This window comes from Lacerta agilis, chromosome 2, assembly GCF_009819535.1.
Source record: "Lacerta agilis isolate rLacAgi1 chromosome 2, rLacAgi1.pri, whole genome shotgun sequence".
Lineage (NCBI taxonomy): Eukaryota > Metazoa > Chordata > Lepidosauria > Squamata > Lacertidae > Lacerta > Lacerta agilis.
In genome coordinates, this window is record NC_046313.1 from 35150578 (window position 1) to 35171769 (window position 21192).

Consider the following 21192-nt stretch of genomic DNA (forward strand, 5'->3'; position numbering starts at 1 on the left):
TTAGTGTGCTAAGGGCATATACCAGCATCTACCCAAATGGGTGGTAGATCTGCACAAAAGGTGTGCTGAAGTCTGGAAGCAGTCTTACAAGGAGGGTATGTTTCATTATATCATGTTTGTGTATCAAAGATTATTTATAACCAAACATTTAAATTCTTGTTACCAAGTGAAAATGAGCTGGGATGCTAGAATGAAGAAAACAATTTATACCTGAAGTTCTTTGATTTTCTTCTGCAGCTGGATACCCAAAGTTTGCTCATCTTCAATTTTGCTTTGCATTTGACTGTACTCAAAGTCTTTCCTATAAAGGAATTGAAGAGGCGGTTTAATTAAAAAGCTACCCCATAAACTTATTTCAATATGCAACTACAATTTATGATTTCCGTACTTCTTCAGCTTTTCTTCTAGCTGCTGTTTATCATTTTCTAGATCCATTATGGATTCCTGGGCAAGTTTCAAGTCCCCTTCTAACTTTCTCTTAGCTCTTTCAAGATCCATGCGGATTTTCTTTTCCTGTTCCAAGGAGCCTTCCAGCTGCAACACAAGCTTAATGTTAGTCCCAGCCTCAGAGATTTTTATAATGGGAAATTACTAATTCCTTGGATTAAACTCAATATCAACAAAGTATGAAGTGAGCCCCTTTGCAGGGAATGGACATTTGCTAGCAGGAAAGTGAGCATTTCTGTGTATATCTCCAGCTAAGATGAGAGGGAAATAAAACCCCCAACACCCTTCAGAATCCTCCTTCCCCATTGCCACACAAATATCAGTGCAAGGGTAGTGTTCCTTGTCCACTATTGTTTTGCTAATGATGTGCTTCCAGAGGATCTCCTCTGAACTCAGGGACCTTTAAGCCAGCTTTTTCAGGGGAAACACGTATGTTAGCAGGAGAGCCCTGTGTCCTGTTATGTGCAAGTTCCACTTGGGCACATTAACAGGCTCAAAAACAAACTTCATTAACTTAGAGGTGTTTCATTTTCATTCCACCTTTTTACACTGCTATAACTCAAGGCAGCTTATAACAATCCAGTCCAAAGCAAGTAAGTCATAACAAAAAAAATATCATGCAAAGTTCAAGAATGGCTGGGATTAGCTTTCTCACATCATCAACTTGCTGCTCCAGCTTGATTTTTGCTTTGGTGAGAGTGTTAACTTTGTCTTCTTCAGCTTGTAGGTCATCAAGAGCTTGTTGATGGGCCTCTTGGAGGGCTTTCTTCTCCTTGGTTAATTTCACAATAGTTTCATCCAAAACTGCCATTTCTTCTGTTAGGTTCTTCACCTACAAAACACAGCATAACATTGTTGATGGTGTTGAGATCATCTGAAATACTGATTAAGGACAGATATTGTTAAACTAGGATCATTGTAAGCTTACTCTTTATGTTTGTCCTTAACTTACTGTCTTTAATTGAGGTACGAGATGGGAAGCCGTTTTACATAAGTGAAAAGTGTGACAATTTTTCAAAACTTTGTATGGCAGTTGAATATCTTGGCAGATAATAATAATAATAATAATAATATTTATTATTTGTACCCCGCCCATCTGGCTGGATTTCCCCAGCCACTCTGGGCGGCTTCCAACAGAAATCAAATACAAAAATATCAAACATTAAAAACTTCCCTAAAAAGGGCTGCCTTCAGGTTTTTTCTGAATGTCAGGTAGTTGTTTATTTCCCTGACCTGTGATGGGAGGGCGTTCCACAGGGCGGGCGCCACTACCGAGAAGGCCCTCTGCCTGGTTCCCTGTAGTTTTGATTCTCGCAGTGAGGGAACCGCCAGAAGGCCCTCGGCGCTGGATCTCAGTGTCCGGGCTGAATGATGGGGGTGGAGACGCTCCTTCAGGTATACAGGACCGAGGCCGTTTAGGGCTTTAAAGGTCAGCACCAACACTTTGAATTGTGCTCGGAAACGTACTGGGAGCCAATGCAGATCTCTCAGGACCGGTGTTATGTGGTCCCGGCGGCCACTCCCAGTCACCAGTCTAGCTGCCGCATTTTGGATTAATTGCAGTTTCCGGGTCACCTTCAAAGGTAGCCCCACATAGAGCGCATTGCAGTAGTCCAAGCGGGAGATAACCAGAGCAAGCACCACCTTGGTGAGACAGTCCGCGGGCAGGTAGGGTCTCAGCCTGCGTACCAGGTGGAGCTGGTAGACAGCTGCCCTGGATACAGAATTAACCTGCGCTTCCATGGACAGCTGTGAGTCCAAAATGACTCCCAGGCTGCGCACCTGGTCCTTCAGGGGCACAGTTACCCCATTCAGGACCAGGGAATCCTCCACACCTGCCCTCCTCCTGTCCCCCAAAAACAGTACTTCTGTCTTGTCAGGATTCAACCTCAATCTGTTAGCCGCCATCCATCCTCCAACCGCCTCCAGGCACTCACACAGGACCTTCACGGCCTTCACTGGTTCTGATTTGAAAGAGAGGTAGAGCTGGGTATCATCTGCATACTGATGAACACCCAGCCCAAACCCCCTGATGATCTCTCCCAGCGGCTTCATATAGATATTAAAAAGCATGGGGGAGAGGACAGAACCCTGAGGCACCCCACAAGTGAGAGCCCAGGGGTCTGAACACTCATCCCCCACCACCACTTTCTGAACACGGCCCAGGAGGAAGGAGCGGAACCACTGTATAACAGTGCCTCCAGCTCCCAACCCCTCTAGCCGGTCTAGAAGGATGTTATGGTCGATGGTGTCAAAGGCCGCTGAGAGATCCAGCAGAACTAGGAAACAGCTCTCACCTTTGTCCCTAGCCCGCCGGAGATCATCGACCAGCGCGACCAAGGCGGTTTCAGTCCCATGGTGAGGCCTGAATCCCGATTGGAAGGGATAGAAAAACAGATGAACAGGAAACGGCATTTTGAAGGCAATATTAAAGGTTACCTTGTTTTCAGTGGCATGCTTTTCTTTTTCAACCTTAGCCAGTGTTAACTCCAGGTCATCAATATCTTTCTTCAGTTCGGAGCACTCATCTTCCAGTTTCCTTTTCTTGGCTGTCAGCTCTGCATTCAGCTCTTCTTCATCCTCTGCTCGTTCAGTCAGCTCCTTGATTTTTGCCTCCAGCTGAATTTTGGTTTTGATCAGCTGGTCACACCTTTCCTCAGCATCTGCCAAACTTTCACTTTCCTTGTTAGAGAAAAATGTATCATATGTATTATCATTCAACTCCATCAGGCAGTATAACAGTATACCACTTTCTAAATCCTCCCCCCCCTTAAAGGCAGCTAAAAGGTTTGACTTCTCTCCATTTTAGCTTCATAATTGGGATCCAAACCAATTACAGGTCATCAAGGTGGCTTTAGACTTGTGTTTGTCAAATAACAGCCACACATGACAAGCTGCTTTAAAAACTGATAAGGGGAGGGGAGATTTTCAAAGACAGTTTCTGTTATGGCATGAGGGATGTCTTCTGTTCCAGGGGATTAGAGAACAAACAAACAAACAAAAATCACACCAGCTGGACACAAATTCATAGAAACTCCTAAGCATGTCTTTGCATCTAAGCCCATTAGTGCATATCCTTTTTGCAAGATGAATCATTCAGATCCAACATCATAATTGGTTCCCACCTTCCCACTATATTTCTGCCTTCCCTTCCATCTCTGTGTTTGATTTCAAGATTTGGTGGTCACTTTAATATATAAATATATATTGCAAGTGACACTGTAGCATTAGTTCAAGATGGGGTTGTCTGTGCTGTACCTATATATGGTAGCCAAAAAGAAAATGCAATATAAGAGAAGAAGGGAGGAGTTTTGTGGTGCCAGTATGACCTCTAAGACTGTATGCTGTTTAATGTCTCTTGTTTATTGAGAATAATTCAGGGTGGGTTGCTGTGTGTGTGTGTGTGTGTGTGTGTGTGTGTGTGAGAGAGAGAGAGAGAGAGAGAGTATAAAGGCTATGTTTGTAAGCTTTTTCAACTGCTTGTGTTACCATTTGACTTTAACTGGCTATTCTTCAAATTTAGCATAAGTAGCTGTTCTGGCTGAAGGAAGGAAGGATCTGAAAAGGACCCAGGCAATAGGCAATCCAGCTACCTAGCTGTAGCAGGTTTTCCTGCAGTAATTGATGGAAGGGCTTTCCCTTCTCAATTACAGCAAAGGTGACTGGTCATCTGCTGCCAAGGGTGCCAGGTGCAAACAAAGGAAGGTCAGGCCAAATGCAAGATGACAGCAATAGGAAGGAGCAAAACCAGGCGCGGAGGAAGCCTCCTCGCTACCCGGGGCAGCGAACGGAGGCACCCCCTGGGGCGGGGCATCGTGACGTTGCATCATGACATCACGACGCAATGTCCGCCACTGGGCCGCTGCTCCCACGGTGACCTTGCAAGTTGCTGAGCGATTGGCGGCTCGTGGGGCTGCCGTGCGCGAAAAGCAGCATGGCCTTACGCCTGCCGCTCACGCTCAGCAGTCCCACAGGCCACCGATTGCTCAGCGGCTCGCAAGGTCGCTGCGGGAGTAGCGGAGACGGCCCATGAGCCACCAATCGCGTGCAGCAGCCCCATAGCGGTGCTGGCGGGTGGGCCCCAGATGGGCTGCGGGATGGAGCGGCCTTGCTCTGCGGCTTGCTTGCAGTCCGCCGAGCAGGTTTGTGAGCAGGCTGCGGGGCGAGGCTGCCTCGCTCCACGGCTTACTCGGGGCCCACCGGCGGGGTGGGGCGGGGCCGGCCCAAGTGTCACCCCCCTCCCCTGGAACACTGGGCTCCCCGCCCCCTGCGCCCCACCCTCGCTACGCCACTGGGCAAAACAGCCCCATAACAGAAAAAGGCAGCTCATGAACAGCCTGAGATGGATGTGAAGGGCAGCAGAGTAAGTAGCGGCATGTCAGAGTACAGATCTTACTGGGAGCTTGCTGGGAAGTGGCTGGCGCAAGCTAGAGATCTCAACTGGGGACAGCTGACTGACGGGGAGAGGGAAAGGCCTGATGAGATAGTGATAATATAATAATTTGCTTAGAGCACCACATTTCCTAAAACTGACCATGGGGATATATTTGTGAATTACTCACAGACTGCACTTGAAGCTGCAAGTCATTTTTCTCTTGCAGCAAAGAGACCATTTTCTCTTCCAGTTCCTTCCTTTTGGCTTCAGATTTAGCAAGTTCTTCTTTGGTTTTTTTAAACTCTTCTTTCATATTGGCGAATTCTTTCTCTGCCTCTGCACTCTTCAGCAGTGGCTTAATCTTGAAAAACATCTTCATCCAAGGCCAGTGTTTGACATTCATGAACGAGCGAATGTTGTACTGGATGGTGAAGATAGCTTCCCTGTGATGGAACCAATTCACAGAGTTACTCATTGCGGAAAGTTACTTTTCCTAAGCAAAGCTCCTTAATGATGCTTCAACTGCAAAATTTCAAGAGGCCCGCCTGTAAATAATCAAATGAATATGCAACTACTTGACCATTCAGTTCCCTTAACTCGGGGGGGGGGGACCTTTTAAGCCCAGGGCCTACATTCCCTTCTGGGGCCACATGCCAGGCATAGCTGTCAACCCTCCCTGCTATTCCCCACCGCTATATGCATAGGTGTTAACCCTCCCTGCTGTTTCCCAATGCTATAATAAGGGAAATTCCCGCAAAAAAAGGGAAAGGTTGACAGCTATGGCCAGAGGGTGGATGGGGCCGGAGGCAAAACTAGATAGACTGAGCAACGATATTTTACAATTGTGCAGTAGGCTAGTTTCTCCATACACACCCTGTCCTCCATCTAGGAAAGCAAATTGAAGTTCAAGGGCACGTTCCAGGCAGCCAAAAACACACAGAAGCATGCAAAGCAGGCCCAGTGATGGGTGGAGAGGGTCAGATAGACCTGAGGTTGCCCACGCCTCCCTTAGCTTGAGTAAAATAGTCTGCATCACCCCTCTTCTGAAAAATCTGATTTAGCACCTACAGTTAACAGAATTTCAAGAGACCTGTAGCAAATATCTTTTAGTGCAAGCCCAACCATATCTACTCAGAAGTAAGTCCATTGGTGCTTTCTGCCAGGGAAGTGAGGTTGGGATTGCAGCTTAAGCAACTAGTTTCAGTTTGCCAACATTTCTATGTATAACAGAAGAGGTGAGGTCTGCTCCTATAGCCCAAGGAGATTTTAGCAGCATGATAGGGTTACATAGGCACAACACAGGAGGATGGGGAGAAGAGAAGTGGAAATTTTCAAGAAGGGGTGTTTCAAAAATATCATTTGTAGGGTATCTTTCCTCTAACACTTCTGGGGAATCAAGGTAAGGGCGGGTGGGGGGCTCTTGCATCTAATAAAGTGAGGTTCCCTGGTGTAAACGTGGGGAGAAACATTATACCTTCTTTCCACCATTTTTTGGTATTCTTTTCTCATAAGGTACCCTCTGCACATAGCTTGTGTGCGAGTAATGAGCAATGCTAGACGTTCGTCTCTCATCTCTTCCAAAAGGCCCAGCAACCCAGCCTTGAAAAACACCTAAAAAGAGAAGGCAAAGTAAAGTTGCTGCCAAAATAGAGCCACTGCTTGTACTCTTCTCAGCACAGAGAAGTGCTTACTTTGGTGTGTCCAAATTTGTACTGGGTGTGATCAATATCAATAGATCCCAGCAGTTTCTCACAGGCTTTCTTGCTGTCCATAAACTGGCCCTCTGGGATAGCACTAGCATTCAGAACGCGGTATCTGTCCATTTAAACACAAACAGGTTTTAGTGCTGTAAACAGTGGAGAAGGAAGAAGCTCTTTCCCACTAGCATACACTTCTAAACAGCTTAGGTAACTGCCCATAAATAGGCAGCAAGATTGTGATTAGTTTGAGGAGGCTACAGTACTTTTTATCCAAATATTCATTTGTATTGTACAAAATCCTATAGGGAAGTTCCCCAGGCAAAAACGGTGAGGGCAGGGCAGCATTAAAAAGCATATTTTCTGCAAAAAAAAACATTGTTTAATCTAAATTATAGTATATAATGTGATGCTGAAGCAGGCACAGGTGGCATTGTTATCCAGAATTCTAGACAATGTTTTCCTAACAAATTGCCTCAGTGCAAATTAGGAAGATCACAATAAATGTAGCTGAGACCTTTGTTTAAAATCCCCATATAAGATTCTGTTTGGAAATCCCTTCCTGCAGATTCGAATGCCTTCAAGCACTCCATTACATCGTAGCTGGTGCAGGACAAGCTTGTGATCCATTGCACCTGTGGAAGAGAAAACCAAAATAGCAGTTTTCCCTGATACTCGACTGAAGTCCTGCTGGAAATTGATGTCAGATTGTCTTAGTTACCTGGAGTTTTAGTTTCATTGGGGATGATGCAGCGCACAAAATGTGGGTGAGTTGTCCGCAAGTGGCTCATCAGTTTGTTCAAATTTTCCTGTAATTTGGAAATTTATATTAAATGCTGTTAAAATTTTACTATTCTGATAAAAAGAACATATGGTATTTATTTACAAATGTTCTTCTTCTTCCACATGCCCTAAAATAAAATTGAAATGTGTAGGCTGATAAGGTCTGCTCTCCCAAAATGGAAATAGGATTAACATCTTTGTTACATTTACTGTACTTACCCCCACTGCAAGATCTAAACCTTATTATATACAAGCTTAATACCCATAACCACACCTTTAGTATTGTTTATTTTATCATTTCTAATTACTATATTTTCTGATCCCTTTGTAATTTAAGTAGATGACGATCACATGAAAAAAAGCAAAATTATTGGGGTGTGTGTGTTTTTTTATTTAAAAAATGTACCCACCTCAGATGTATGATCAGTTTAGTCCAGCATTCAGTTTCCAACAAAGGATGAAAGTCAAATGCATCGCTGGGTGATATATGCTCTTAAGCCCTCCACCCTTTGAGCTAATGGCATGACATATAAAAACTATTGACTATCCAATTAATGAGATTTGCTTCTACAAAGGCACCTGTCTTTCTGGGGGTGCCTGCTAGCCTTACCCTGAAAAGTGCAGAAACAGTTTGGAAGGAAGACCCCTTCTTCTTGGCAGCTTTCTTCTTAGTAGCACCGCCACTTTCAGCTGCAAAGCAAGACGTAAGTACAATTGGCGATATTTCTGGTCAGCCATTCTGGCTATCCTTCTAACCATGGTCAGTGCAAGAGGTCACACAGTTTTAAGCCAAATTTAATAGATGAGGGTGGCCCAAATTTTCATACCAAGTGGGCCAAAAGACACGGAACCCACAGGCCACACACTGCCTTGTCACGGGGGTGGGGTGGGGAGTGAGGCCAAAATTTGACACACCCACCCAAGTCCTTGCAGTCCCTTCCCAAAGCTGGCTAAGTGAGGTGCCAGGCTTTGGGGAGGAGGCTTTGGCTTGGTTCTAGAGCCCTCACACTGCCTGCCCAAAGCTAGGAAAGTGCTAACTAGGCTTTGGGAAGGAGGAGGGAGACTCTAGGACCCTGTCAGAGCCCTCACACCTCCTGCCCAAAGTCCAGCACCTTGCTTAGCCAGCTTTGAGAAGGCAGCATGATAAATGGGTGTGTGTGTGCATCAAATGTTGCCAGAAAAGGCCTTGTGTAATAGATGAAGATAACATACCATCCTCTATGGTAGCAAAGGTGGCATAAAGATTGGCCAGAATCTTAATTGATGATTTCTGATAGAGTCCCACAACAGTTTCATTCAAAGGGTCTTTGTTCTTCTCTAGCCAGCCAGAGATATTGTAGTCCACAATCCCTGCATAGTGGACCAAGGAGAAGTGGGCCTCAGGCTTGCCTTTGACAGGCTTAGGTTTCTGGAAATTAGCAGATTTTCCAAGATGCTGGTCATAGAGCTTGTTCTTGAAAGAAGTGTCAGTTGCCTTAGGAAACATGCATTCCTCTTCCAGGATGGAGAAAATGCCCATTGGCTAAATTGAAAAACAAACAAGTTTTATTTCAAATATATATTTCTATGAAGTGAATATTTATTCACAGGGCAATAGGGGTGGATCTACTATGAAACTAAAGAAGCTTCAGCTTCTGGGCCCCCTAATCCCGGAGGGGTCCCAGAAGTGATGTTATTCCACATTGCTTTAAAAAAATTGGGTCTAGTAGATCCAATTTCAGTCACATGACTCAAACTGATTAATTTTTTGCTGTATGTATTTCAACAATTCCAAAGTTTGAGGGTCAGTAACACAGATGTTGTAAAGGTGAAGTGTCACAGTACAGCAATTTAAAGCAATATCAGAGATTATATATATTGATCTGCCATGGAACAACCCCTTTGAAGAAGTTAACAGCGGTTACCCAGACCTTATTGCTGGTTGTGAAGGGGTCCCAATAACAGTTCAAGCTTCAGGGCCCCAAAAATGTAGGTCTGCCACTGCAAGACGATATGGCAAATGTACCTTCTCAATAAGCTCAATGCAGGCAGCCAAATCCATTCCAAAGTCTATGAAAGTCCATTCAATCCCCTCCTTCTTGTATTCCTCTTGTTCCAGCACGAACATGTGATGGTTGAAAAACTGTTGCAGTTTCTCATTGGTGAAGTTGATGCAAAGCTGCTCCAGGCTGTTGTACTAACACCAGAATATATTATGTTAATATGATGACTTTGGTTTCAAAGGTACACAGGTAAACAGTTTTTAGTATTAATTCTTCATAAATTTTAGAGGAAAGAAGGAGGCTAAGCAGAAGGGAATAGTGGGACATTTTCTTAATTAATGGCACTTCTTTGAGGTTAGGGAGGAACTTGTCCCTCTCCAAAAGGGAAGAGAAGATACAAAACTGGTTTTAGCCTTTCCATTGGAGAAAGTTTACAGCATGGGGAAATTACTCTTCCCCCTCCCCAGCTCCCCATATCACCCATTACAACCATGCACTAGGACAGAGTGCACATTTATATAAATATTTATAAGCCGACTTTCTGGAACAAGTTCAACCAAGGCCATTAATTTGGCTGTTACAAGAGAGGCAAGAAGTTGCAATGGGTCCACATACCTCAAAGATTTCAAATCCTGCAATATCTAAGACCCCAATGAAATGTTGCCTGGCCAGCTTTGTATCCAGCTGTTGGTTGATGCGAAGTACCATCCAGAAAAATAGCTTTTCATAGACAGATTTGGAAAGGGCATTGACAGCATGATGCACCTGCAGGCAACAGTCCAGATAATTAGGGGCCAGTACATAGTTAAACAATGTTGCTGAAACAAGTCACTGCTCAAGTTGGTAGAGCTCAGTTAGTAGAGCATAAGACTCTTAATCTCAGGGTTGTGGGTTTGAGCCCCACGTTGGACAAAATATTCCTGCATTGCAGGGGGATGGACTAGAAGACCCTTGTGGTCCCTTCCAACTCTATGATTCTATGAATCACTGTCTGGCCTAGGATATGGAATGACCCAGGAATAATAGTGTTAGCTAGCTAAGATGGAAATTGAACAGCTCAGAAACCCAGCACAAGAGGTGAGTAGCTTAAATATCTGATCTTTCTGCTTCAAACTTCTCCTTCCAAGTTGGGGTGGGGAATACAAGTTGCTTTACCACAGGGCTTCCTGAAAGAAGATGATGATGGTACTGGGTGTCATGTAGATGTTGTCTCATCTCACCAGAAATTCCTATCTATCTATCCCAAACTACTGCAAATGCCCTATGGATTCCCTGCTGGTGTGACCTTTTCTGAATAGTGCTCCAGTGGCATTAATCTAGCTGGGATGGATGTTGCCAGAAGAAAACAGATTTCCCCCCAAACTTGTAAATCCTTACTAAGCAGCATACTGAAAGGAATAAATGTACCTTGCCTGAGTAAGAGCCCCTCGCATAAGCTAATAAATGTTTTTGATCTGCTGCATGGCCTCACCTGGTCCACTGTTTGACCTTTGGTCACATATTCATTTCCCACTTTCACTCGGGGAAAGCATAGGGCTTTCAATAAATCTGAAGAATTCAGGCCCATCAGATAAGCTGCTTTGTCAGCCTCTGCAAAACAACATATGAGAAGCAAATATTGATGGAACTCTTTCAGGACAGCCAGAAAGCAATAATCATTTGAGAATGGGATAGTCACAATTAAAGTTGTAGCTGCAATTGCAATGTACTCATTATAATTAAGACAGGGAGGGTGATTCAGATTAATTGGCAAAAGCTGAGGAAGAACTGTATATAATCTCTTTTAATGTGAAATCTTTCCAGGGATGCTTTGCATACCTCGCGTGAAAATTCTCTCCCCCCACCCCCCATGAGATCTGGAAACTGGCTTTTTTTGAATGGTGTATGCCAGAGATCTGTTACCTTCACTGCCATCTGGCTCTGCCTGCTCCTCTCGTGGTTTCTGCTTAAACTTCATGTTCCCATAATGCATCACTGCCCCAGTCAGTTTATAGATTCCAACTCTCTCTTCAGCAGTGAAGCCCAGGATGTCTATAGCTGTCTGTAAGATACAGGTAGTTCATGCAGCAATTAGCTGAAATTGTTACTCAGTATTTATATTAGCAGCAGCAGTTCTACTTACATCTGTAGCTATTAGTTCCTCTTGGTCATCTATGCTTTGTACTGAAATTTCCCCTTGGCTTATAAATGGATAGTCATAAGGGTTTGTTGTAATGAGAAGCATTTCTGAAATGAAATTAGAAGAGTCTGATAATTGCCACATAACAGATAAAGACACAGAAGGAGAGTGGTTCTGAGCAATTCTCTCTCGCCCGCTCCCCACCCAGTTCTGTGTAGCTCTGGTTGAGCAACTAACATGAGATCCTCTTCTGCTTTACCAGATAATCTGAGACATTTAGGAAGGAAATAAATGAGAATCCTGCTTACCAATAAGTTCAGGCTTCTTATTGGAGAGAATCTGATAGAAAATATGGTAACTTCTCTCAGCCTTCAGCTGAAAAGTTACTCTTGATTTTTCCAGCAGATCTGCAACAAAGATTCACATTTAATGTTTGTAAACCCAATTTAATATTTGACTGGCTATGTTCCAATCTGGATACTTACAGGTCTCAATATCTGCAGAGGCCAGCTTTCCAGTGGCACCAAAATGAATCCGAATGAATTTGCCCTGCAAAGTACAGAGAAAAAAGTCATAACAGAGATCCAGGGACTTTCAGAAAACACAACTACCAGGATTAGATCTATTATGAATTTTTCATTTTAACATTTTTGCTTGTTTGTTTATTTATTGGAATTGCTCCTTATGTTTCTGGATGGAAGGGGCATTGATTTCTGTGTTAAGTTTCTATTTGTAATGGAAGGTGGTAGTTGCTTTGGTGGCTCAGTTGAAAAACCAAAAGATGAGATACACCGTATTGGCCTGAATATAAGCCACACTTTTTTTCCAAATTCCGACCGTGAAAAGTTAAAGTGCGGCTTAAATACAAATATTGGCTTTTACAATATCGCTGTAGAATTTTCTTCTACATTTGCCATTTATGGGTATGAGTGCCTGTGGAATTTTAAGGGAGTGTCTTATCTTTGGGTATTGTCTTTTTTTTTCTTTTTTCCCTTTGAATTTTAATGGTGCGGCTTATTTGCTGGTGTGGCTTATATTTGGGCCAATACGGTAACTGTTTCAATAAACAAATGATTTCTGTAAACAGGGCCAGCCCTCTTAGTAGGCGGAGTGAAGCAGCTGCTTCAGGTGGCAAATGTTGAGGACTGGTGCTAGAGGTGTTGAAGGACAAATCTGTTTGTGCTGTTCAGCTTGTCCTGTGCCTCCTAAGCTAGTCTGCTAGAGCTGAATCACAGCTTTTGGCTATTTGCATTTATTTATGGGCACAGCTCCGCTTCCTTCTCTGAATTGCATCAATTTGTAAGCTGCTTTCTTAAAATGAGATAAGTTTAGAAGACATGAAAAGATGCTACTGAAGCACTTCAAAGTCTTGGCAATGGTGGACAACTTATCAAAGACAAACAAGAATTTGAAATCTTTCGTAAAACTGATACAGTGGTACCTCACCTTACGAATTACTCGACATATGAATTTTTCGACTTACGAATGAAAAAAGTGCCCGCACGCCTACGATTTTTTTGACATCCGAAGGACATCTGTTGGCGGTTTTAGATGGGGTTTACTCGACTTATGAATTTTAGATGCGGTTTACTCGACTTACGAATTTTTCCGAATTTTTTGTTTCCAATGCATTCCTATGGGGAAATCGCTTTTTTCGACTTACGAACTTTTCAACCTATGAATGTGCATTCGGAACGGATTAAATTCGTAAGTCAAGGTACCACTGTATGTGAATTGCCTGTTAATTTCTCAGCAACTACAAAGCAAGCCACATCTCTTCAGCAGGACTTCCTCCAGAGCAACACCTTCATGATTAGTCCCAGGATGTGAAATGAAAACACAATAATGAGACAGCTGATATTATTGGCTAAAAAATTGACTTTTAGATCCTGCAATGTATGCACCACTCACAAAGCGAGAGGAATTGTCATTCCTGACAGTCTTGGCATTTCCAAAGGCCTCCAATAGGGGATTGGCACTGATGATCTGATCTTCAAGTGTCCCCTGTAAAAGAAAAGAAAAGAAAATATTTGAAAAGTGAGTAATAAAACAATGGAAGTATTGAATGTACATGGATAAATACACGAGACTTTGGGCACAATGCTATGCTCAGACATAAGTTCTATGAAATATTCTACAGCTAAATGTTAGCTTTCTGCATTAGTTTTCATGAAAAACTACCCCTTAACTTGTTTCACTCTCCAATTTGACCAACCCTTAATTAGATCCTTAAGTCTGATTAACGTGAAGAATGCCTGGGTCATGAACGGACCTTGAGTCATATTTATTTTCATTTTAGGACAAGTGATTGGTCTTGGGTATTCAGATACGGGTGATGTGTTCATTATTCCCTGCACCAAGAAGGGATCTGAAAGTGTTCAAGTGAGAAGGTGTCTGTTGCATGCATCCTTATGGCTACTGTATGATCCCTTCCCAGTTTGTTTGTTTGTTTTTGGAAGTTTGACTCTGAATTGCTCTGGTAGAGAGAGGAAGGGAATGAAGAAATGAAAGAAAGAAAGAAAAAGGGAGGAAAATAAAGGAAGAGAGACAGGAGACAGGAAACTGTAAGAAACTAAAGGTGAATTAAGAAACAGTTTGTGGCCACGCCTTTCATACTACATCCTTTTTTCCTGGAACAAGATACAAAAGTGTGGCAAGAACAGCAGGAAATTCTCTGTGCATCTCAACTAGAACCATTCCTGTGTGAGGAATGATTTGTCCTTTCTACCACCTGGACAGCTATCCATGGTACTGTGTTGCTTAGCCTTAGAGTCACCCTTAGATTAGTGGCAGGATATAGCCGCATTTCACAACCCATTTGGGGTAAAGGAAGATAGGCAATGCAAAAAAAGAAAAAGAAAAAAGAACAACATACTCTTCCCTTTCTCAGCAGTTGCCGTGAAAATTATTGAGATGCTGTATGCTGGAAGTGCTACATAGCTTTTTATTGTAACAGCTCTGGAAGCAAGTGTCATGAGGGCATCACAGAATGAATTAATTATTGCTTAGAAATGCACAGCCCTTATTTTAAAGAAAAAGCATGGTTAAAAAAAATCTTCATGAGGCTATCCAATGAGAATCCAGTAAGTGAAGACTCAGGGCTTGGTGGATTGTAATACTTCGACTGTAAGCTCCATTGTTTCTTAATTGATGAAAGAAATTCTGCAGACCTGATCACTTAACAGAACAGAGTACAGTCATACCTTGGTTTTCGAACAGCCCAGTTCTCGAACGTTTTGGCTCCTGAACACTGCAAACCTGGAAGTGACTGTTCTGGTTTGCAAACTATTTTTGGAAGCCGAACATCCAATGGGGCTTCTGATTGGCTGCAGGAGCTTCCTGCAGCCAATCAGAAGCCACACTTTGGTTTCTGAATGTTTTGGAAGTCGAATGGACTTCCGGAATAGATTCTGTTTGACTTCCAAGGTACAACTGTATAACCAATCAGGAAGTTGTTCAGAGTCTATGGTTCTTCAGCAGTGCCTTTTGTATGCTTACAACCACAGATTTATTTGCACTAAAGCCACCCCATCTTGTCCTACCTTCATCTTGGATTGAGATTCCTTTTTCTTAGCTCCTTCTCCAGTAGCTGCAATTGTTGCAAAGTACTGGATAACACGCTTGGTGTTGACAGTCTTTCCAGCACCAGATTCTCCACTGTCACGATAAAAGCAAGCATCGTGTAAAGAAAAATGGAAGACCATTACTTATGTTATAATTGTACTTTGGCAATATGAAGTAGGACAAACCCAAAGCATTTGCTTACGTGATCAGGATAGACTGGTTTTCGCGATCTGCCAAAAGGAAAGAGAGAAGCATGCTCATTATGCTGCAGAGGCACATGCTGAGTTACAGGTTCAACCATTGGATTAATTTCCCTCAAATCTGGACATGTGATCAAGGTTTACTAAGCCTGATGGCATCATGATTGTTCCTCCAATTCCATTTTGCTTATAACACCTTATTCCCCTTTCAGTTGTGAAGTAAACGTACCAGTTAGCATGAACTGATAGGCGTTGTCAGAGATGGCGAATATGTGGGGAGGCATTTCTGTGCGCTTTTTGCCCCGATAGCCAGCCACCACTTCTGGATTGTATACAGGCAGCCATTTGTATGGATTAACAGTGACACAGAAGAGGCCTGAGTAGGTCTGCATGAAAACCAATAAAAATTCTGTTAGACTCTGTCCCTTTGGGGATTCCTTGCTGTGGACCAGGATAGCACCACTTACATAAATCATCCAGGAGCTGTAGCGATCTTTGAGGTTATACAGAACAGCAGGTTCATGCAGATGCGTCAGCATTGCCATGTCCTCAATTTTGTCAAACTTAGGCGGGTTCATAGAATACACATCCTCTGGCTTGACAGTCAGAGTCTGAAATGCAAAGAAGGAAGGACTTTCGATGAGGAGTGGCTAAGCCACAATGTACATTTGCAATACAAATGAAATTATTTCAATAGCATTGGCATATATTTAGGACCCATACTATTTTTGTTATTTTTAAAATAATTGTAAGTTTTTAAAACTTTTTAAATTATTGTAACCCACCCTGGGATCTTGGGGTGAAAAGTGGGATGATGATGATGATGATACCACCACCTATCTTCAGTACAAGGGACGCGGGTGGTGCTGTGGGTTAACCCATAGAGCCTAGGGCTTGCCAATCAGAAGGTCAGTGGTTTGAATCCCCGCAAAGGGGTGAGCTCCCATTGTTCGGTCCCAGCTCCTGCTAACCTAGCAGTTCGAAAGCACGTCGAAGTGCAAGTAGATAAATAGGTACTGCTCTGGCGGGAAGGTAAACAGCGTTTCCGTGCACTGCTCTGGTTCGCCAGAAGTGGCTTAGTCATGCTGGCCACATGACCCGGAAGCCATACGCCAGCTCCCTCGGCCAATAAAGCAAGATGAGCGCTGCAACCCCAGAGTCGTCCTCGACAGGACCTAATGTTCAGGGGTCCCTTTACCTTTACCTTTATCTTCAGGACAGACTGAAAACTCTTTGTGTAAAAATTAATATACCTATTATAGAGATGTTTTCAGTAGCTCATCCCAGCAGTTTAAGTGCTTCACAAATTTTGTCCCACTTATGATCAGAACAATCCAGTTGGAAAATCTTAGCACATGCTTATTGAAAAGGAGGACTCCACATCCCACCCCAAAACTTCAGAGACACTCACCCTGCCATCATCTGTGTCCACGGTAGTTTTGCCACCTTCAGTGCCCTTAATTTTCCCTTTGGCATATTCCTCCTTTGAATCAGCCACGTAGCAATAGGTCTTGGCATCAAAGGGTTGGTTCTGAGCCTCTATTCGCTCCTTCTCAGATTTTCGGAGAAAAGGGGCAGCCGCCCCAAAAACCTCCATTTCTGCATCACTGCTCATTGCTGCAGCTAAAAGTGAGACAGGAGGGTCAGTCCTTATACTGTGGAAGCCTAGGAAACTTGAACTAGAGACAACATGTTCAGACAATACCTGACATGGTCCCTATTCCTAAATCTAATAGAGTGTGCAGCAGTGTGAATGATCCCTTTTGTAAGCAGAACAGAAGGTCCAGCTATTCCCACACACTCTCATTTTCTCTGTAATCCTGACATTATGTACTACACCAGGGGTATACAATGTAGAGGCAGGGACCAGGATTACATCCCAGACCGACCCCCCCCCATGTCAGTGGGCCCTTGTAAGATTGCACTGCATCACCCTGTTCTGCTCCCACCCTGTTCCAACCCTTTTTGTGACATTTTTGTGATGTCACTTTCAGATTTGGGCCAATGTACATGGACAAGTTTAAAACAGTCTTTGCTTTTAGTGCCCCCCGGCTGTTATTGGACTCCAGTTCCCATCAGCTCAAGCCAGTGGTGATGATGGGAGTTGAAGTCCAAAAACACCTGAAAAATATGTGGCATTGGATAGCTGAAACTAAATTCTGGGCACACTCTCCCTTCAGTTTTCTATAATCCAGTAGTTCTTTCTCCTGAAAGATCACTAGCTTACTTATGTCTACCTATTTGCCCTTAATATGCTTCTTACATTGCTTTATTTTTATCTGCACCTGTCCTAAGAACTTTGTTAAAGGGCAAAATATCAATACCAAGGAGAATTAAGAATGAATATAAATAAATTGCCATTTTGAAGCAAATAACAACAATAGTGAGGATAGTTTAGCGTCCATGAAATAGTTGCACAAATACAAAATCTGGAATCTAGAAAAGAATGCAGCACCTTGCAATTGATTGTTTTTTTAAAAAAAGTTTCAAAAGGAAGCATAACAATTTGAAAGAAGAGCCTCATGAAAAACAGAAGTAATTATCACAATTGCATCCTGCCCTGTGATAATTTTGACAGAAAACATAAATTATGCAAAACAATTGCATGTAACATAGCCTGATTTGTATATTCGAGTCAAATTAGTTACTTTGGTATAGAATTGTTATTATTATAATTCTGTGAATGGCCTATCTGGTGCAGAAAAAAATAATCAGTTGTTTACGTTACCTTTTGTAGGATCACTCCTCTTTTTGGAGCCATCCAAACCCACCCAAAGAGACCAAATGTGGCTTGCTTGCTTCCTTGAGTGCTTTTAAATCTAGGCATCTAGCATATGTTGCTTGTCACAGCAAGGCCTGAGATGGGTAGGTGGGGTTTTTTTTAGTTCTACACATTCCTTAAGCATAGTTATTTGGTGAGGAAGCACCTCTGTTGTGCCTCCTGCTTTCCAAGTTACATTTTATTGGCTCAGATCATGAGATGAGATGAACAAGTAAGATGGTAACAGGAAATCCTGGGCAGGGGAAAGACTTGGTTTACTCCCACTTTCAGCGTCCCTGCACTCAGTGTAAATGGAAGCCCCCTTTTCTTTCATCAGGTTGTGTCTGTGTTGCTGTTGAAAGGGGAGGAAGGAGAGAAGGGGTAGTGGCTGTGAAAATATAAGATTACTTGAGATATGAAGTGGCACCTGTGCTAAGCAGAATGTTGATTGAATTGTGCAGTCTCTGTGTTGAGTGGATGGGAAGTAGCATGTGTCTGCATGTGCTGTGAGTGAGAAACAAAGAACCCTCAACCATCTGCTGCAGGCAGTTTCAGGGGATGGAACTGCTGCTTCTGATGATGAGAGATTAGGGATCTCACTTGGGAAAGAGATCATATTAAATGACTTCCGGAGGAGTAGCCATGTTCTTCTATTGCAGTGGAAACAACGGAGTGTTGTGGCTGCTTAAAAGACTAACACATTTATTAGTGATAAGCTTTCAAAGATTACAGTCCACTTCATCAGAGGCGTGAAGTGTTCTCCTTAGTTATAGCGAGGGGTGTGTGTGTGCGCGCGCGGTTTGTGGGGAGGATTGTAAAAGTGAGGTCAGAGAGAAATGAAATGCAGAAAAAGTATAGATAGTGACAATTACATAATTACATAATTCACATAATTGTTTACAGTGACACAGACATCCTGGCAATAGTAAGCCAGTGAACACATAAAAACCTAAAAATTATTTGTTTCACTTCTATCCACAAGTGATAACATTCAAGTGCCTGATGTATTGTAATTCAGGAACTGGCCTGTTTGTAAAATGCAGGTGGGCATTGTTGGCAGATGATGACACATATCACATTAGCAGATGTGGAGGCGAATGAACCCCTGAAGTTGTGGGTGACATTATTAGTTCCTGTGATAGTGTTTCCAGAGTAGATTTGCAGAGAGCGATAGAATCATAGAATTGTAGAGCTGGAAGGGACTATGAGAGTCCTCTAGTCCACCCCCCTGCAATGTTAGAATCTTCTACCCAATGTGGGGTTCGAACCCAAGATTAAGAGGCTCATGCTCTACCCACTGAGCTACCCAAGGCATCTGGATCTGCCAGAGGGGCTGCTTCCTATGTCAATATCTTTTTTGTATGGGATGTTGTTTCTGCTAAGTAGCTGTTTTTGGTAGGGGTGCTATCTGAATGTCAGTATATAGACCTACCACCTGTGAGAGAATGAGGGGAATGAGGGTATATTTCAGCCTTCCAAGACACTCTGTAAAAGTTCTTAAACTAGTCATTCTGGAGCAAAATACCTTCAAAGGGAGAGTGTTGTGTGAAACCAATGAATTACAATTTATCAACATTTTCATTTGGAAATATCCAGCATTAGTCATGCTAGGAGTAGTTCCATTGACTTCTGTGGGTCTACTCTGAATGTGACGAACATTGACTATCACTTGTGAACTGAACTGAGAGAAATTATTATTATTATTATTATTTTAGCAGAATACATGTGTTAATTGGGTCACTGATGTCAGGGTCACTGAGAACTGTTATTTATCTGATGTCCTTTTAAATGTGTGGTGGGAGGGGGGATTATTGATTTGTTTTTGTTCTTATTTTCATTATGCATTTTGTGTTTTTTATAATGTAATTTTCTGTTGCGAACCGCCCTGAGATCTACAGGTAAAGGGTGGTATACTAAAAAAAACAACACTAAATAACTAAGTACTTTTCTACATTTTATTTCTCTCTGACCTCACTTTACACAACCCCCTCATCCCAACTCATGTATATACACCTATAACTCAAGATAACACTTCATGCATCTGATGAAGTAGATTGTAGTCCATAAAACATCATGCCATTTTAAATTAGTTCATCTTTAAGATGCCATAAGACTCTCTGTCAAATACTGAATGCTGGGAAATGATAACATAAGTGCATGGGAGATTGGTTTTTCCAAGAAATGGTCCACCTATTTCTTACAATGTCATTCCTTCACCCACAATTTGCAGGCAGGAAAGTCAAAGTATAGGGAGGTACTTCCCTTCTCCTCAATACACAAGCACAGAAGCACTGCAGTTATTATCACTCCACAGCAGACTGATTGAGAAAATGAAATTGCATCACACAAAAAGTATCAATAACTGTCATTTGGGAGGTGGGGTAGGGGTGGGACACACAACACCACACCTTGACTTCTCACCTTTTTATTTTCCACTCCCAACAGAAAGAAGAAAGGAACTGGATGAAATAAGACGTCTTAATCTAGAAAGGAGCAGACAGCGTAAGCATTCATGAGTCCAGGATCTTCAACAGCTGAGAATTTTTTAGAATCTCAAAATACACTACAGAAAGGGACCCTCTTCCCCCTAAAATTCCTACTCAGAGCAAAGTCCCTTTAAGCTCAGCTGTAGTATAGCTGCCCTTATTGTCTAAATTAACACTTGGCTGCCCTGAAATCCCTCCCAAAGTGGGAAGCTCTGGAGTATGTTGCCCATATTGCAGGAGGGAGGGGATAGGGAATGGGGATGGAGGGAGAGGGACTGATTATCAAACTTACCTCTCACAACTCGCAGCCACCAGTAAGCCTTTCATCTCCATCAGCTTTTATAGGCTGTGATTCTTCTCTTAGCTCAACCCCTCTCTATATTTGGAAATCAGAGACTGGTCCTAAAGCCTGCTTGCCACTTATACACTTATTTACTCTCAGAAAATGTATTAATAGAAATGACCAAGTTTAGTCATTATTTATCAGTTGTGATAATGGTTGGCATGGAAGCTAACCATTTCTTTAAACTTGGGAGGTAATGCCAGTGCAGGAGAAATCTGGTGTCTGATCCCTTTAAAAAAGAGAGTTTGTGGCAGTTTTTCCGTCTGGCGCTCTTATTGGATCAAATCCTGCAAATATACTTGCATTTTAGTAGCCTGGCAAACAGCTATTTTATCAATTACATTTTAAGAATCAGTTACATTTTAGGCACTAAAATGCAACATCTGAGATTCCCAAACACATATGCAATATATATTTATACATGCATTTGCCTGC

The 21192-nt window shown here is 42.7% G+C and overlaps 1 protein-coding gene and 1 long non-coding RNA gene across 3 annotated transcripts in view; one reads left to right on the forward strand and one right to left on the reverse strand.

The window, feature by feature from the left end:
* LOC117041105 (myosin-3) overlaps nucleotides 1-20773 on the reverse strand; it is a 33126-nt gene extending 12353 nt beyond the window's left edge. Inside the window, exons 1-26 of one of the 2 annotated variants that reach the window (XM_033139483.1) lie at nucleotides 20707-20773; nucleotides 20350-20411; nucleotides 16579-16790; nucleotides 15635-15778; nucleotides 15397-15553; nucleotides 15170-15197; nucleotides 14946-15060; nucleotides 13315-13407; nucleotides 11889-11952; nucleotides 11712-11810; nucleotides 11407-11510; nucleotides 11187-11325; nucleotides 10756-10874; nucleotides 9900-10049; nucleotides 9308-9478; nucleotides 8515-8824; nucleotides 7913-7992; nucleotides 7241-7328; nucleotides 7037-7154; nucleotides 6514-6637; nucleotides 6297-6433; nucleotides 5010-5265; nucleotides 2887-3129; nucleotides 1103-1279; nucleotides 389-534; nucleotides 211-301 (exon numbers count right to left, since the gene is read on the reverse strand). In XM_033139483.1, coding sequence (XP_032995374.1) covers nucleotides 211-301; nucleotides 389-534; nucleotides 1103-1279; nucleotides 2887-3129; nucleotides 5010-5265; nucleotides 6297-6433; nucleotides 6514-6637; nucleotides 7037-7154; nucleotides 7241-7328; nucleotides 7913-7992; nucleotides 8515-8824; nucleotides 9308-9478; nucleotides 9900-10049; nucleotides 10756-10874; nucleotides 11187-11325; nucleotides 11407-11510; nucleotides 11712-11810; nucleotides 11889-11952; nucleotides 13315-13407; nucleotides 14946-15060; nucleotides 15170-15197; nucleotides 15397-15553; nucleotides 15635-15778; nucleotides 16579-16782 — 3357 coding nt within the window. In that variant the 5' untranslated portion in view covers nucleotides 16783-16790; nucleotides 20350-20411; nucleotides 20707-20773. Of the gene's footprint in view, nucleotides 1-210; nucleotides 302-388; nucleotides 535-1102; nucleotides 1280-2886; nucleotides 3130-5009; nucleotides 5266-6296; nucleotides 6434-6513; nucleotides 6638-7036; nucleotides 7155-7240; nucleotides 7329-7912; nucleotides 7993-8514; nucleotides 8825-9307; nucleotides 9479-9899; nucleotides 10050-10755; nucleotides 10875-11186; nucleotides 11326-11406; nucleotides 11511-11711; nucleotides 11811-11888; nucleotides 11953-13314; nucleotides 13408-14945; nucleotides 15061-15169; nucleotides 15198-15396; nucleotides 15554-15634; nucleotides 15779-16578; nucleotides 16791-20349; nucleotides 20422-20706 lie in introns of those variants that run through there. The other variant, XM_033139482.1, reaches the window with a different exon arrangement.
* LOC117041110 overlaps nucleotides 1-21192 on the forward strand; it is a 57162-nt gene that overhangs the window by 24593 nt on the left and 11377 nt on the right. The window contains exons 4-6 of the long non-coding RNA XR_004425932.1: nucleotides 7088-7286; nucleotides 9401-9533; nucleotides 20374-20430. This is a non-coding gene — a long non-coding RNA (uncharacterized LOC117041110). The remainder of the gene's footprint in view (nucleotides 1-7087; nucleotides 7287-9400; nucleotides 9534-20373; nucleotides 20431-21192) is intronic.